Below are 16,831 nucleotides of genomic sequence, written 5' to 3' on the forward strand. Positions count from 1 at the left end.
GCCACCACACCATCCACTGTGTACTAAGCAGGAAACAACATGGACGTTTGTCCTTTAAAGGGGCTGCTCCTGCCAATGCCCTCAGTGACCCACGCTGGGACGATCTGCAGTTGCCATTTTAGCTTGACTTGAAAACCAGAAAAGAAAGCCGACATGAACACTTCACCCAGACAGTGGCCGAGACAAACTGAACCTGTGGCTTTGGAGCTGAGAGGCGGCAGTGTGAACCTCTGTGCTGCCATACCACATCTTCAGTGGTTATAATAGAAGGTTCCTGAACCGCAAAAGAGAATAAAGTAAAAAAAAAAATAAAATAAAATAAAGGTATTCATTATACCCAAAAGATTAACACAGAAGAGGTATACAAAATGGTGAACAACAAACAGAAACCAACCCCTGCTGCCTCTCTGGTCCTTACTAAACTGGCTTTGAACTCCTCAATGTCCAATGGAGTTACACATCCATTCGGCAACTATGCCAGCTCCCTCACCTGTCACATTGGCACCAATGCACCCCCCCAGACTCCACACTCAAAGAGGTAAAGGTGCTGAGGTGGCATTATGGCACTCCCTAGGACTCTTTCTAGGACGTTTTCCTGCAACTTCTTCCCGTGTCAGTAAGTCCTGAGGCAGCTTCACCACAGCTCTGTCTTGCTGCCCCAGGTGTCCCTACACCTCTAAGCCAAAATACGTAATTTAACGACCGCTCTTATGGCGCTTTTCCACTGCATAGTACGGCACAGCACGGTTCAGTACAGCTCACCTTGGTTCGGCTCAGTTTGCGTTTTGACTGCAGTTTAGTACCGGTTTAGAGTGGCCGGGATTATTCACGTGTCGTTACAGTTGCACCGACCTCCTGAAAAACTTTTTCATTCCGCGTCGCCCCATCCAGCTCTCGCTGGATCCGCTCCTCGGCTACCAACGAGAGGAACGTCTGTACTTCCTCAATAGACCACAAAACACCCATTTTTGGTTAAAACAAAATGGTGCGTCCGAACCTTCACTGGCTGTGCTAAAAATCTAGCGGGTCTGTTGTGCCTCATGTCGCAAGTTCAGTGACGCAGTAATGACGATTTTCTCCGGCCAATCAGTGACCAGCAAAGTTTACACCTCACGTTTTGGTAACGGTTTGACGCGCTTGGAACCTCGGCTGAGGTGGTACTAAAAAAAGGACCAGGTACCAGGTACTGTTCCCAGTGGAAAACCCCCCAAAAGTGAGCTGAACTGAACCGTGTTGTGCCGTACTATGCAGTGGAAAAGCGCCTTTAGAAGGACACCACAGTCCCAAATGTTCCTTCTTAGGGCCATGTGTCCTCTTTGACCCCACTCGTGCTCCATTGCACAACTCTACCCAGGTCTGAGCTCTTTCGTTTTTGTTCCAGTGCCCCCTGCTTACTAATATTTTGGGGGCACGCAGCACACCTGCAGGGCATTAATGGTCCCAGTTGACGGTTTACCCACTTGGCTTACGAGGAAGCTTTCACATCACCAGTGGGATTTCCTCTTTTCCAGGCTCATGTAGTATATCTTGTCTTTTTTAGGACTCCTTTTTACCAGCCTGACACCTTGGCATGTATCTATAATGTACAAACATATTCATGTATTTTTTTTTTTTTTTTATCTTTATCATACTGGATATGCAGTTCGTAGTATGAAATAGAAAATAGAATTTTGAAAGCTAAGGCAGCATCTAATCAAGTTAAAGAATCGAAGAGAATAGAAATGAAGAGTGCCGACAGCACAACTGTCCCCATCAGAAGTAGAGCCACGTGACAAGTGATTTTTAATTTCCTGACATTCTGAATGACTCTCAAGGCAGTGCTGTCAGTACCAGTTGCACAGTCATTTGCCTGAAGTGTGTGCCAACACCCTGCAAAAGCACCATACGGCACAGCAGAATATTCTAAAATCAAAACAGTTTGTGCCAAGCTGTAATTCAATTTCCTTGTTTACATCTGTATTTCAGAATTTACCTGACATATTGATTCACATTGACATATGTATCGCATCATCGCAGTTATTTCCATATCTCTCGGTTTAGCAATGGCAAGGTAATTGACCTGCTTAGTGTCACAAAGTGGGACCCTTGTGACAATTAAACCAACAGTCTCGTTGTTGACCTTTTCCGCTCTGATGTCTGGATAACAGCACCATTATTGAAATAGTTTTTTGTCTCTTCAGGCACTGTGATGCTTGATCCAATAACCATATTGTTGATGCGCTTCACTGTGTGATTTAGTCCTTAATTTTATGCTGTGATCTTTGCAGCACTTTGCCTTCTGATGCTTGACTTCACTTTGAGGGTCTCTGTAAGGAGTCTGCCTGTTTTGTACCCCAGTATTGATTTTTTTTTTTTTTTGTAGGTATACTCGGGTTTAACCAATCTTCTCATCAAATGTCCTGCTCTGTTGGTGACTCTAAAAGTGTGATTGAATGTGAGTTCAACACTCTGGACTGAAACAACCATATATTTTAAATAAAACTGTAAAAACAAAAAAGTCTACGAAAAACTAGAAAGGCGGAAGAGAGAATGAATGAAAAAAAAAGGCCCGCTTTGCTCTCTATAAGGCCTGTGACCTGGAGCACCTCATCATGGAGTGGAATGGAATTCACTGAAGGATGAAGTCAGTTTGATTGAATGACTTGCATTATTAATATCCTTCCTTCCATGCAGAACTTTTTAAATTACAGTCAGAATGTACAGACGTAGCGATTAAGGCCATTTTAAGGGAAGGGCTTTAAGATGATGTGGTTGTCTACATTACTATTCCGTAGTCATCACTGCCACATATATTGAATCAATCCGAGGAATTCAGTAGGATGTCTGGGCTCCGGATTAACTCGAATCAGACCATACTGTTCTCTGTGGCCACTCATGCACAGCAGCTTAAACTGGATCAGCCTTCTTTGATTGTCACCGAAAAGTTCAAATACTTAGCAGTTCTATTCACCACAAAAGACCTGTTCACATGTAGTTTTTATAGTTTGATGGAAGCAGTATAGTATCAAACACAGCGTTAATAAAGGGCCATCTGTTCATTTCATATTAGCTGGGAGAATTAATGTTGTTAAAATGGATATCGCGCCAAACTAATCTATTCTGTTTTTAAATTGAAGCAAATAAAACGAAATATAAGCTTGCTATATATGAAACAAGACACCTTTCTAAATGCTGAAAGCAGGGAGGGACATTACACTTCCTAACTTGCACTTTTGACAGTGGATTGTGAGCATCCATATTGGACACACATACAGACTATTAAAGGACGCAGAAGGCGATTAACTATTCAATTTGAAATAATCACGGAAAGGAGATCCAGTTCAAGCTCTTCTTTGTGCCCTTTGCTCTGTGCTCCTGCCATTATTATTTATCGGTTATTTTCCAGCAGCCCAGTGGCACATTATTTCCTCAAAAAGTTGTAACTTGCTCCTTACTTTTATTCTAGCCTTGCTTTAAACTATGCAGAATTTAATTCATAGAATAAACTAGCTGAAGTCTTTGGTAAATTTGTGGGTAAGGATAAGGTAATAAATAATATGTATAAGATTTTTAAATAATTGACCCTTTTGTCTTAATCCTGTATTTTAAGTTGGACCCACAGCAATATATTTGTTGAAATGAGGTCCTTAGTGTGCAAAATGGATATGTGGATGCGACACGGGCTGGACGGACATCCCGGCCAGGAAAGGGAATAGGTGGATGGACAGCCCATTATATAGAGAAAATGTGGATGGAGGTTTTTAACTTCTCCAACACGCTAGATGGCAGCAGCCCCGGAGTTCGGTGCACATCTATCAATCAATCAATCAATCAATCAATCGGAACCAGCAAGGCATGCTGGGATATGTAGTTTGGCAGAGCAGCACCACTAGGGTCTCTGGGTACCACGAGAGGGTGCTGTAGGGAGGATAATTCCCTATTATGGACTTCTGTGTGACCCGGAAGTACTTCTATTGGGTAATTGCCCTGGCACCGGAAGTACTCCTGGGACTGTAATAAAAGGGACTGCACTACCTTATTCAGGCGAGTCGGAGCTGGGAGGTAGAGAGGTAACACTTGACTGGAGGAGGGCAGTGCGGTGGTGAGAGAGATTAGGGAGGAGAGGAAGACTTGTGGGTTGTGTTTTTTGTACCATATTGGAGATATTTTTGGTTAATAAACAACCTTTATTTGAACCTGGGACTGTGATTCTGTGTTCGTGTCTGGGTTTGGGCTTGCTAACACCCGGGTGTCCATTACAATACATAACTTCAAATGGTGTGGAAAAATTCAAAAGACAGACAGAGAGGGTATTACAGTTTTATTTCTACAGATTAGAGGTATGCAGATCTACCGAGACCTCTTGTTACAGACCTCATGTGTGTGTTGTAAAGTGTGGGTCACAGAGTTGTACCAGAGACAGGTAGGCAAGTCCAATAAGATAACTTCATTGTTGAAATTAGGCTGAAGCACTCCCAAGGCTTTATTCAAAATATGAGTTTTTCTTCAGCACACTTCACACACAAAGTGTAGCGGCAATTGCTCTGCTTCAGCTCGCTTTTTCAGGTTAAAAGAACACAAAGCCTTCCTTGTCAAGCAGGTTCAGCAGCTGAGAAGCTTCGGGTGGGTCAGATGTAGTCTGAAGAAGAGAGGACAGGAGTGCAAGAGCATAAGCTTAAGGGAAGGCTCAGCTTTAAATGTTCTAAGCACTGCGTGAGAAGCACGTTATACGGTAAAGGTGCCGCTGATCCTGCACACGACTTCTTTAGAAGTGTGTTTGTTTCTCGTTGAAATACAGTTTAACAGAGTCGCTGCATGCAACTGCTGGTGATGACACCCACCATCTCGGACACAGTATCATTCACGTTTGATCTTCCATTAACCTCACTACTTCTCCTATGTGCTGGTCAAAAACTGCACAAAAGGATTCCTACGCGACTTTCCTAGTCTCCCTTCGGTATCTTTGGTTTTAAACTTCCCATCTACAAAATGATGAAGGTTTAAGCAACATTTACATCTACCAGCTTACCCCAGAGTGCACCCCAAATGTTCAGAAGCAACATTAACTGCAACATCTTTCAAAGAGATTCTCACATATGTCATTGAATCCGGCGGTTAAGAACATCCTTTTTTCATCAGTTGTCCAAAGTGTGGTAAATTCAGCCAGAAACTATACATTGCGCACACATACTGTATGTTGACTATGGTTATCTAAAATGTTAACTTGAATTGTAAAGGATGTCATCAAGCATCCGCCACGCTAGATCATATGTTTAGGGAATAGCCATATTCGAAGATCATGTTGGGGGAAAAAAAATCCTTGCTTTTCAGATAGTTCTGAGTTTACAATTACACCTAATCCTAATCCTCATCCAGCATTATGTGGAGTAACTTCAAATCGGACAAGAAACATATTAGGATACATATTAGGATATTGTACACTGGGGTGCACACACTTTTTCGGCTTGCAAGCTACTTTTAAAATGACCAAGTCGAAATGATCTACCTACATTAAAAATGCTATATATATATATATATATATATATATATATATATATACACACTAGGCTGACCCGCCTTTTAAGGCGACCACTTCTTAAGGCAATTCAATATGTAGATCAATTTGATATTTTATACAAACTCATTAATTTGGTTATATTGCATTTGAGCGGTATTACTTTAATACTCGTAGTTTCTGTTATTTTTGTGATGAAATGTAAACTTTTTTTCTATATTGAGGTCACCCTTTTGAACTCCCCTGATATTTACTACGCAGTGAGGCATTTGTACTCCATCAACATTAATTATTTCCTGAGACATAATTTTGTCTATTTTTCCAGCGCATCGCGCACAAAAGCAAGGGAACGATGGGAGCACCAGAACTCTGCCCACATCATGTCGCTTAGTACCGCAAGCTGCAAGTAGTAAGTCTGTGATAAGCAGAATATCGCTACGCTTTCCACTCACGGGACGGAAGGACAATCCCGACCGCTTTTATATAGTAAGAAAGAAGAAGAAGATATCGCACAGTCTGGAGTAGAAAATCATCTTTTACCTGGAAAAACGAAACTACAAATCCCATTGTGCATTGCAAAATGGACAGGGCGTGTGTGAAACTCCGCGCCTGCGCAGCACTCATTGGATGGAAGGACAATCCCGACCGCTTTTATATAGAAGAATACTGAATATACTTTATACATAAAATATATGTTGTCGTACCTTGCATAACTGAATAACCTTTATGGCACAATAACAATTCAATACATATATGGTTACAACAATATCCGGATTTAATAATCTTCATGTGGGAAAAGGCTGACTCGCATAAATAAGTAGAGCTGAATAACGCAGTCAAGGAGCTTTTGAATTCAGCCGAGTGAAAAATGACGGCTGTCCGATTAACTGCGATTTTAGTTCCCTCTTCTTTCTCTTTCTCAGATCGCTTTTCGGAAGGAAGTCAGTTTCGTAGTTTTTATGAACAGTTCAAAAGTGCCTTTCCACATTTTCCTTCTTTGGAATAGCAATGATAGATTGACAGATCAGACAAACACACTTTGATTGTGATATTGTGAGAGAAAATAATCCTCTTCCAATTCCACATCCAGCCTGTACCCTCCCCAAACAATTTTTTTTTTAATCCCTTCTTTAGTTAATATAAATTAATCACAGCCGGAGTTTTGCAGTAGCTCGTGCGTTTGATCGTGCGTGTGGGATGATCAGCGTGTTAGAAGTAAGGAGATCTCAGACTGGCCGCCCTGTATGTCAATCAAGTGGCAAATGCCATAGGAGGATATATGATAGACTAACGCTTAAAAAATATATTTTTTGAATGCAATGCGATCTACCTGCATTACCATTTTGTCTACTTTCTTCCTTTCTTTCCTATAGTACAGTATCCCTCTGTTAACTCAAATCATTCTTCTTGTAGACCTTTCTAGCCTTCCGCTCAAAATCTCTGAATGCAAGTTATTCTATCTGGGTACCGTGGCAGCTAAACTAATTGTTGCCTCCCAATGTAAGACACCTGAATGCATCACTGTCGACAACTGGCAGTCCTCCTTCTACAATTTAATACGTCTCGAGTTGTCTGATTAATGGTGCTTCCAGTAATACAACTGAATCCTGGTCTGCTGTGGCTCAATTGCTTAAATCTCAGCTTGCAACTCCTTGATTTTTTTATATTTTTTAATTATCCTTTGGCTCAGAATGGTTGAGTTGGGTTAGTTTATATATTATGGCCGTTTATTCCTGTCTGTTTGTTTTTACTTAATAAAAAGGAAATCCCAAAAAAAGGCTCAATAAAAAAACCAACCCATAATTGAATTTACAGTAATTCTGTGGAGAATATTCGATTTCTGTTTATGTATTGATATGAGTGTAGATGAGTAGAACACGTAGTGGACTGGTTCCCTCCTTATTCTCAGTGTTGCCAGAATAGGCTTCTGCCTCCAAAACCATTAATTGGATTCAGTTGTTTTTTTGCTTTGTTTATAATATTCATAAATAAGTGATTTTAATCCTGTAGGAAATATCTGATTAGTATTTACTTACGTGTGTGAGCGGGCCTTGTGATGGGCTAGTGTGCTGTTCAGTGGCGTTTCCTGCTTTGTATTGCCAGAATGGACTCTGGTCCCCCGTGGTCATGAACTGGATTAAGTGGATCTGAGAATGTCATGATGTGTTATTATCAGGTGTGTTTATATTCTTTGTAAATAAATTCAGTATTAGACCAAATTGTTTTCTGGCAACTGTAAATCATGAAATGCAAGAATAAGTCTAAATCCTAGAGTAACATCTAATTCAAGACATCCTTCTCCCTGTTATAAAATGAGTCTTAAATCACTCTGATTGAAGCAGCATTCCACCATCTTGGAAAGCTCAAATACTCCTGATTTAATACAAAGGTGATTCAGGTGGCTAGTTTGCTTCTCCTCAAATCTAGGTAGAGTAATAACAACAGTGAGATGTGTCCTGTCGAACTTGCCTTAACCACTCCACAGGTAACAGTATCCAGTTCAACTCCTTAGACAAGCTTTTCATTCAGTTTTGCCTTCTCTTCCCACACAGGTCTTTTCAGGATTGTGGCAGATAGAAAGCCCTACATCACCCTGGGTGAGATTGCAATGACTTTTGAGATATGCCCCAGCAGAGTGAACCAAATCAAAATCACAAGTGCAAATGTGATCCAAGTGAACGATGAGGTGATCCAACGCGATGAGAGCATCATATTGTCTTCCTTAGCGGAGGAAGGCAGTGAGCAGCTGGTGAACTGTGAAGTTATCCGGAAAGACAAAAAGCTCGCCTTTACACTACCTCTGTCCTTCAAAGGAGAATTTTATGAATGTGAAGACGACCAGTTCTATACACTTGCTGAGATAATAGAGTGGAAGATGCCAAAGGGTCGAAAGCGAACAGTGAACATGGCAAAGACGACTGCAGTCCAAGAATATTTTTTCAATTACTTGCCTGAGAATTTCAAAGGTGAATTAGACCTTGCGCCCGTATACGAACTGCAAGCAGTAATGAAGTGTAAGTAAATGAGTTTTTCTTTCTCCCCAATGCTTACTGCTATAAAAATTAATGAACGTGTATGTTTGAGTTTATCTTCAACTGAAACTCAGCATTCTGACAGTTTTTTTGCTTTTTTCCAATACATATCCCTCAAAGGCAGAAACTAATTGGTCAAAAAACAATTATTTTAGTCTCACCAAGGAAAAAATAAATCAATGTTTTTAGCCTAGAGCATTTAATAATTATTCTGGAGGCATCTAGGTGGTCTTTAGGGTGAGCGGGAAACTTATTTGAAATACACTGTAATCAAGGAAGAATTTAGTAAAGTAGTATAAACGATCAATTTCAATTTATAGTAACACATCTAATCTCCATGTTGGCATACTGCACATGAGATCAAAAGCAGAAACATCCCATTTTCTAAATCTTTTTCATTATTTTTTTCAAGCTTTTGATACATTTTTTATATATACTATATATGAATACTGATTATTATTTAAATAGTATAAATATACTATGCTTCTAAGACTGGAATCCTACTAGAATATACAAATTCCACTAATTGCTTTTCCACTATCAGGGCATTGTGGTGAGTTAAATGTAGAAGTCTTTCCATATTAACTGCATTTGTATGTGTGGATGGCTGCTCTTAACATTTGAATTATCAAAAACATATTCCTTGTAGTTTAACACGTTCAAGGCAATGAGAGGTCATGGCTTTATAAATAATGTGGATGCTAGGGGTCACTGTTGCCCCTTTAACCCCTTTAACCCAACAAACAGACACGCAGGACACAGGGTGAAAGCACCAAGAAGAATTTTTTTTTTATTCTTTGTTCTTCTTATACAGTGCCCTGTAAGCACCACAGCCACAATAAACAGGCAAATAAACGACAGCAACACACATCTTTTCTCTCTCTCTCTCTCTCTTTCTCCTCCACACCTCCCAGCAAGCTTCATCCACCTCCGCCGAGTTCACAGCTGGGTTCACAGCAGTCCTTTATATACGGTCCGACCAGGAAGTGCTTCTGTTCTTCTGCTCATGTGACTTACCAGCAATTCCAGGTCAGATGGAGAACTTGAGTTTTCTTCAGACTTCTAGTGCTGTGAGGGGAAGCGTGACTCCCCCAGCGTCTCCTGTGTAGCCAAACTCCAGATCCCATGGTGCCCTGCGGTTATCCGGTGCACCGCTATTCTGCAGGGAAGTCTCCATCTGGCGTCTTGGGAGAGGCTGTGTCTAAAAGTGTCTGTCTTCCCCCATCCTTCCATTCTCAGGTGTCTGGTTTTTTAGGTACATGTAACTTAGCCTTAGGCCTAACCCAGCTGCACTGGTCACAAGGTAATTCACCGTCCAAAGTTTTGTTTCTTCACTGTTTTATGTGAAATTTATAATTCATTGCAACCTATAGAAATTAAGTTACTTGGTTTATTTTATAAATATCATGCTGTCTGTTATATTAAATACATAAGAAATTGGACAACTCAGAAGACACCATTCAGTCCATCAAGCCCATTTGCTTAACAAACAGCGAAGCTGTCTCAGTGTCTCATCAAGATTCAACTTAAAGGTTGTTGGGGCTTCTGCTTCTACTACAAGTTTCGTTAGTTTGGTTCTGAGGCACACAGCTCTTTACATAAAGAAGTACTTCGAGGCTTTAGTTTTTAAATGCACTCCCCCTTAATTTCCACTGATGTCCTTGAGTACTTGTTCCCCACTGAAGCTGGGGAATGATCCTGGATCTACTATATTGATGACTTTGAGGATTTTAAATCCCTGGATTTGGTCCCCACATGGTCTCGTCTGCTCGAGACTAAACAGGTTTAATTCTCTGAGTTTGTTGGAGTTCAGCATGTCCTTAAGTCCTTGGAAGCATTTGGTTGCTCTTCTCTGCACAGCTTCAAATTCTTCTGTGCCTTTCTTATATCCCGTTGACCAGAACTGCATACAGTACTTCAGATGCAGTCTCACTAATGCATTGTGTAGTCTGAGCATAACATCGCTTGATTTTTATTCAACAGTCTTAACAATATAGCCTTACATTTTTTTGCCATCACAGAATGAACACAAACACACACACGCACCAATTTAGCATTGCCAGTTCACCTAACCTGCATGTCTTTGGACAGTGGGAGGAAACCAGAGCTCCCAGAGAGAACGGTTCTTCATACAGACAAGATTTATCAATGGCTGGATATAATGTGGTACTGCGTATGTTAAAAAAACAAAAATGATCTACTAAAATAAAACATGAAGATATGATCATTTTTTTAGACTTGTTTTGGTAACTTAGAATTGTTTCTTGCCCTTAAAAGACCAAAAGATATGTACTGTACTTCATCATCATAACCAGGCCATTTATTTGAAATTTACTCTGGCTACCTATCTTTTTTTCTCTGTGTGGAATGTGTTTTTTATCTTATAGATCACTGCCTATCTGTTTGACAGTTTTCTTGAAATTGACTCACTCGATTACTCTTTGATCTTTTTAAGAGTCATGACAGCAAAGTCACTAACTGACGTAAGAAACCACAATAAACTGTGTGGACTGTTAGAAGAGAGAGTAAGCTGACTGAGTATTAATGCATCATTCGTTTAGGACTCTCTCTGTGACACCCAAACGTGGAGGACTTTCAGCCAATAACTTACTCAGCAGAAACGCTACGGGGGCTCCTTTATACCAACAGCAATACGTCTGCGTAATACCTCAGTGGGACTAGGACAGCCGAGTCTGAAATGTTCTTTCTTTTGAATTTTATTGCTTTTTAGTTATTTTGGTGTGTGTTCACACTATAGTAATACGCATGTAATAAGCAACATTTCACCTAGGGTGTAAATAAATTTCTATCTATCTATCTATCTATCTATCTATCTATCTATCTATCTATCTATCTATCTATCTATCTATCTATCTATCTATCTATCTATCTATCTATCTATCTATCTATCTATCTATCCATCCATCCATCCATCCCCAGACAGGGCAACAGAATCTTTAAGATGACAGTCTGTTGTTTAGTTATAGCTACGTTTGTATCTAATTTCTCTTGGCATATACAGTTAAGTCCATAAAATTTGGACAGAGACAACTTTTTTCTAATTTTGGTTCTGTACATTACCACAATGAACTTTAAATGAAACAACTCAGATGCAGTTGAAGTGCAGACTTTCAGCTTTAATTCAGTGGGTTGAACAAAACGATTGCACAAAAATGTGAAGCAGCTAAAGCATTTTTTAACACAATCTATTCATTTCAGGGGCTCAAAAGTAATTGGACAATTGACTCAACGCCTGTTTCATGGGCAGGTGTGGGCAAGTCCGTCGTTATGTCCTTATCAATTAAGCAGATAAAAGGCCTGGAGTTGATTTGAGGTGTGGTGCTTGCATGTGGAGGATTTTGCTGTGAACAGACAACATGCGGTCAAAGGAGCTCTCCGTGCAGGTGAAAGTAGCCATCCTTAAAGCTGCAAAAACAGAAAAAACCCATCTGGGAAATTGCTACAATATTACGAGTGGCAAAATGTACAGTTTGGTACATCCTGATTAAGAAAGCAAGCACTGGTGAACTCAGCAGCGCAAAAAGACCTGGACGTCCATGGAAGACAACAGTGGTGGATGATCGCAGAATCATTTCCATGGTGAAAAGAAACCCCTTCACAACAGTGAACCAAGTGAACAACACTCTCCAGGGGTAGGCGTATCGATATCCAAGTCTACCATAAAGAGAAGACTGCATGAAAGTAAATACAGAGGGTGCACTGCACGGTGCAAGCTACTCATAAGCCTCAAGAATGCTAAATTGGACTTTGCTAAAGAACATCTAAAAAAGCCAGCACAGTTCTGGAGAAACATTCTTTGGACAGATGAAACCAAGATCAACCTCTACCAGAATGATGGCAAGAAAAAAGTATGGAGAAGGTGTGGAACAGCTCATTATCCAAAGCATACCACATCATCTGTAAAACACGGTAAAGGAAGTGTGATGGCTTGGGTGTGCATGGCTGCCAGTGGCACTGGGAAATATCTGGTTTCTCCAGAGTGTAGAAAAACATTCAAACTGATAAGTTATCAGCTTCCTTGCTAAGATGCCTATATAAATAAATGGACTCCTTAAGTGTTTGTAAACCTTCTTAGCAGTATGTAAGAATATAATGGACTGTTAAGTTTGCAGATGATCCTGAGCTATAGGGAATCGGAGTCAGCAAAATAATTACAAGTGGGCCTAGACAAAATCGAGACTTGTGTAAGTTAGGGACCTGTAAAGTTTAATGTAAGGAAAGATTTGTGTTTACACATATAAAGTAAAGACATTAGTCATAATACATACAAAAATGGATTCTCTCTATTATAAATGAAAATCTTGAGACAAGATGAGACTAAGAGATTTTTTCAAGTCCCATGAGATGAGACTATTGCCAAGAAATTTTTTAAGTCCTGTCCTCCTCTCAACCATTTCACGTTAACAGCCCTTGCCCATGGTCCTCTCACCTCTCATTCGTGCGAATGCTTTTGTCAAACACTGTTCCTGCACTTTTAGCTCTTATAATTTTTTACAATCAGGTTGGCAAATTGGTTAAATGCGTATCAATAGACTATGCTGAAACAGTTGGTGATGATATTGCGAAAGATGAAAACATCAACTTACAATATCCCGTAGAATATCTACAACCGTTAAGACTGTTCAGTCTTCTACCAGTTGAATTACTGTTGAAAGAAGGAAGTATCGTAATGGTATTGCGTAATTTATGTATGAGTGAAGGGCTACGCAATGGGGCAAGATTAGTTGAATTCAAAATTGGTCGAAAAATTGTGACATTGACTCAGGCGCTGTCACGAGTGGCAGCCTTTCCAGCAGCTCTGTATATGACTTTATCTTTCTACCTTTTTCTCTACTTTATTCTTTATTTTTCACTATTTCACTGATCACTCATACCACTTTCTTTTATGTGGACTCGTTCCCTGGACACTTTTTACTACTTGGACATGGATTTTTACACACCAAGACTCGTCTATTCAGGTAGTCAACTTAAAGCGCTGAGAACAAAGGCTTGGGCCAGTGTGGTTCCCTATTTACCCAACGAGGTAAGAAGGTCGTATCGTGGCAGCAGAGCCTTCGCTAAGATAAAAGCTAAGTGGCTAGCGAGAAAGTGGCGCTACAAACCTTCGGTGCCTTCTGTGATCCTGGGAAATGTGAACTCACTGCCAAATAAGATCGATGAACTGGCTGCGCTGGTGAAAAATGTCAGGACCTACAGAGAATGCAGTTTGTTGTGTTTTTGTGAAACATGGCAAACTAACATCCCAGATGCTAACATGGAGCTACCCGGGTTTAGCACAGTTAGAGCAAACAGAGACACAAGTACCTGCGGGAACTGGAAAGGAGGAGGACTCACTCTCTATGTGAATACAAGGTGGTGCAACTCTGGACATGAAAATGTCAAAATTTCCACTTGCTGCAGGAACATCGAACTGTTGGCCGTAAGTCTGCATCCCTATTACTTGACTTGAGAGTTTGGACACGTCATTATTGTTATTGTTTACATCCCTCCTCGGGCGGACATGGACATAGCAGGTGACGTCATCCATTCCGCTGTTGCTAAACTGCAAAAGCAGCACCCTGAGGCGCTTGTGCTAATCGCTGGAGACTTTAACCATGTGACGCTGGACAAAACATTACCTGCCTTCTCCCAGTATGTGGACTGTAACACCCGGGGAAATAGAACTATTGACCTACTGTATGCAAACGTTAAAGATGCATACAGCGCCACCCCGCTGCCTGCGAATGGGAAAGCAGATCATAACCTGGTTCTGCTTCAGCCTCACTACAAACCAAGAGTGAGGGAGCTACCTACAACCACACGCTCATTCAGTAAGTGGTCCCCTGAAGCAGAGCAGGCTCCGAGAGACTGCTTTGGAACTACAGACTGGGATATCCTGCAGGGATCTTATAGTGAAAATATTAAGGAGGTTGTTGAATGCACTACTGATTACATCAACTTCTGTATGGACATTGTAGTTCCAGTAAGAACAGTATGCTGCTATGCTAACAACAAGCCATGGATTACAAGTGACATCAAGGGCCTTTTGAACCAGAAGAAAAGGGCTTTTAAAGGCAGTGAGCAGCATGAGCTCAAGCACGTGCAGAAATAAATCCCAGTCCAGCTCAGGGCGGCGAAGGAGCAGTACAAGAGAAAGCTGGAGCAGAAGATGCAGAATAACAGCATGAAGGAAGTGTGGGATGGGATGAAGATCATCACTGATTGCAGCTCGAAGCGGGGTGCCACCATCGAGAGAGACGTGGAGACTGCAAACCAGATGAACAACTTCTTTAACATTTTTGACCACCCTAACCTACTCTCACCTCAGAGTACTGCACCCTCCACCTATCCTTCTGCTGATACCAGCATAGGAGAGACATCACCAGCCCACAATTACAGTAGCCCAGGTAAGCAGAGAGCTGAGGAGACTTCGTGCCAGCAAAGCAGTGGGTCCAGATGAAGGATCGCCTTTGGAGCTGGGGAGTACTCTACAGTGCATCTTCAACCTGAGCCTGGAACAGGGGAGAGTCCCGAGGCTTTGGAAAACATCTTGCATCACCCCAGCTCCAAAGGTATCACATCCTAGTGAGCTGAATGACTTCTGGCCTGTCACTCTGTTCTCACATGTGATGAAGACCATGAAGTGGCTGCTGCTTCACCACCTGAGGCCACAGGTCTGCCACACCCTCGACCTACTGCAGTTTGCATACCAGGAGAAGGTGGGAGCGGAGGATGCCGTCATCTATATGCTACACCAATCCCTGTCCCACTTGGACAGAGGCAGTGGTGCTGTAAGTATTATGTTTCTGGACTTCTCTAGCGCCTTCAACACCATCCAACCTATGCTCCTTAGGGACACACTGACAGAGATTTGAGTAGATTCATACCTGGTGACATGGATTGTGGACTATCTTACAGACAGACCTCAGTATGTGCGTCTTGGGATCTGCAGGTCTGACATTGTGGTCAGCAACACAGGAGTGCCACAAGGGACTGTACTCTCTCCAGTCCTGTTCAGCCTAGATACATCAGACTTCCAGTACAACTTGGAGTCCTGCCACGTGCAAACTTTTGCTGACGACACTGCTATCGTGGGCTGCATCAGGAGTGGTCAGGAGGAGGAGTATAGGAACCTAATCAAGGACTTTGTTAAATGGTGTGACTCAAACCACCTACGCCTGAACACCAGCAAAACCAAGGCGCTGTTGGTGGATTTTAGGAGGCCCAGGCCCTTATGGACCCCATGATCATCAGAGGTGAATGTGTGCAGAGGGTACAGACCTATAAATACCTGGGAGTGCAGCTGGATGATAAATTGGACTGGACTGCCAATACTGATGCTCTGTGTAAGAAAGGTCAGAGCCGACTATACCTCCTTAGAAGGCTGGCGTCTTTTAACATCTGCAATAAGATGCTGAAGATGTTTTATCAGATGATTGTGGCGAGCGCTATCTTCTACGGATAACATTAGACACCAAAGGAGATCTTGATATGCCATTTGTATTAAAACATTTACAGTTAGAATAGCTTTTGCTATGACAATTAACAAATCACAGAGACAAACATTAAAAAAATTTGGTTGATTTATTAGAGGGAAAGAAACGACATTCATTCACAGGCAGTTATACGTTGTGTTGTCACGATGTAACTCCAAACACGGAATCAAAATTCAATGCAATATTGATGAAAAGTTCATTCCAAATATTGTTTTTACTGAAGTTTTACAGTAAAAGTGTAAATTTAAAAAGTATTTGCGTGTTAATTTCAAACCAAACAGAACGAAAACGTATAACGCAACGAATACCTCTAACGCAACATGAAACATAATTTTTTACAAAAACACAATTTATTACGTTTTACTATTTTATACTATAATATAATGTAAAATAGTTAGGTCTATTATGCATATGTAACAAATTCCATGAAAAAAACAATCTGTTTAAATTGTACATCCATTTCCCCATACGTGAGTGGCAGAACCGCGAAATAGCTACTGCATAGCACCCGCCTGGGGTTTATCAAGCGAAGTGAGCAGGGGGACAGAGCCCCCTAGAATTAAATAATTATATCCAGAGCTGTATGAACAGCTTTTGCAGCAGGAACAGGAAACCGTCAGCCATATCTTTGTCCCAAGTGCCATCTACACTATGGCAGACGCTCCACCTGCAAAGCTACAATTCTCTGGGCCTCTGCTAAAACTCCATATCTTTTCTACAGCATTTAAAAAGTGACATTCTTTAAAGTTCCATCTTTGATTGCTCTCTTGATATGTACATCTCATGTTATGTTATCTTCATATACTATT

The 16,831-nt window shown here is 41.1% G+C and overlaps 1 protein-coding gene across 2 annotated transcripts in view; it reads left to right on the forward strand.

Moving 5' to 3' along the window:
• themis (thymocyte selection associated) overlaps window positions 1-16,831 on the forward strand; it is a 137,108-nt gene that overhangs the window by 56,950 nt on the left and 63,327 nt on the right. For both annotated transcript variants that reach the window (XM_039747492.1, XM_039747493.1), the window contains exon 3: window positions 8,047-8,508. In XM_039747492.1, the coding sequence (XP_039603426.1) occupies window positions 8,047-8,508 (462 nt within the window). The remainder of the gene's footprint in view (window positions 1-8,046; window positions 8,509-16,831) is intronic.

The sequence above is a fragment of the Polypterus senegalus genome, chromosome 3 (assembly GCF_016835505.1).
Source record: "Polypterus senegalus isolate Bchr_013 chromosome 3, ASM1683550v1, whole genome shotgun sequence".
NCBI lineage: Eukaryota > Metazoa > Chordata > Cladistia > Polypteriformes > Polypteridae > Polypterus > Polypterus senegalus.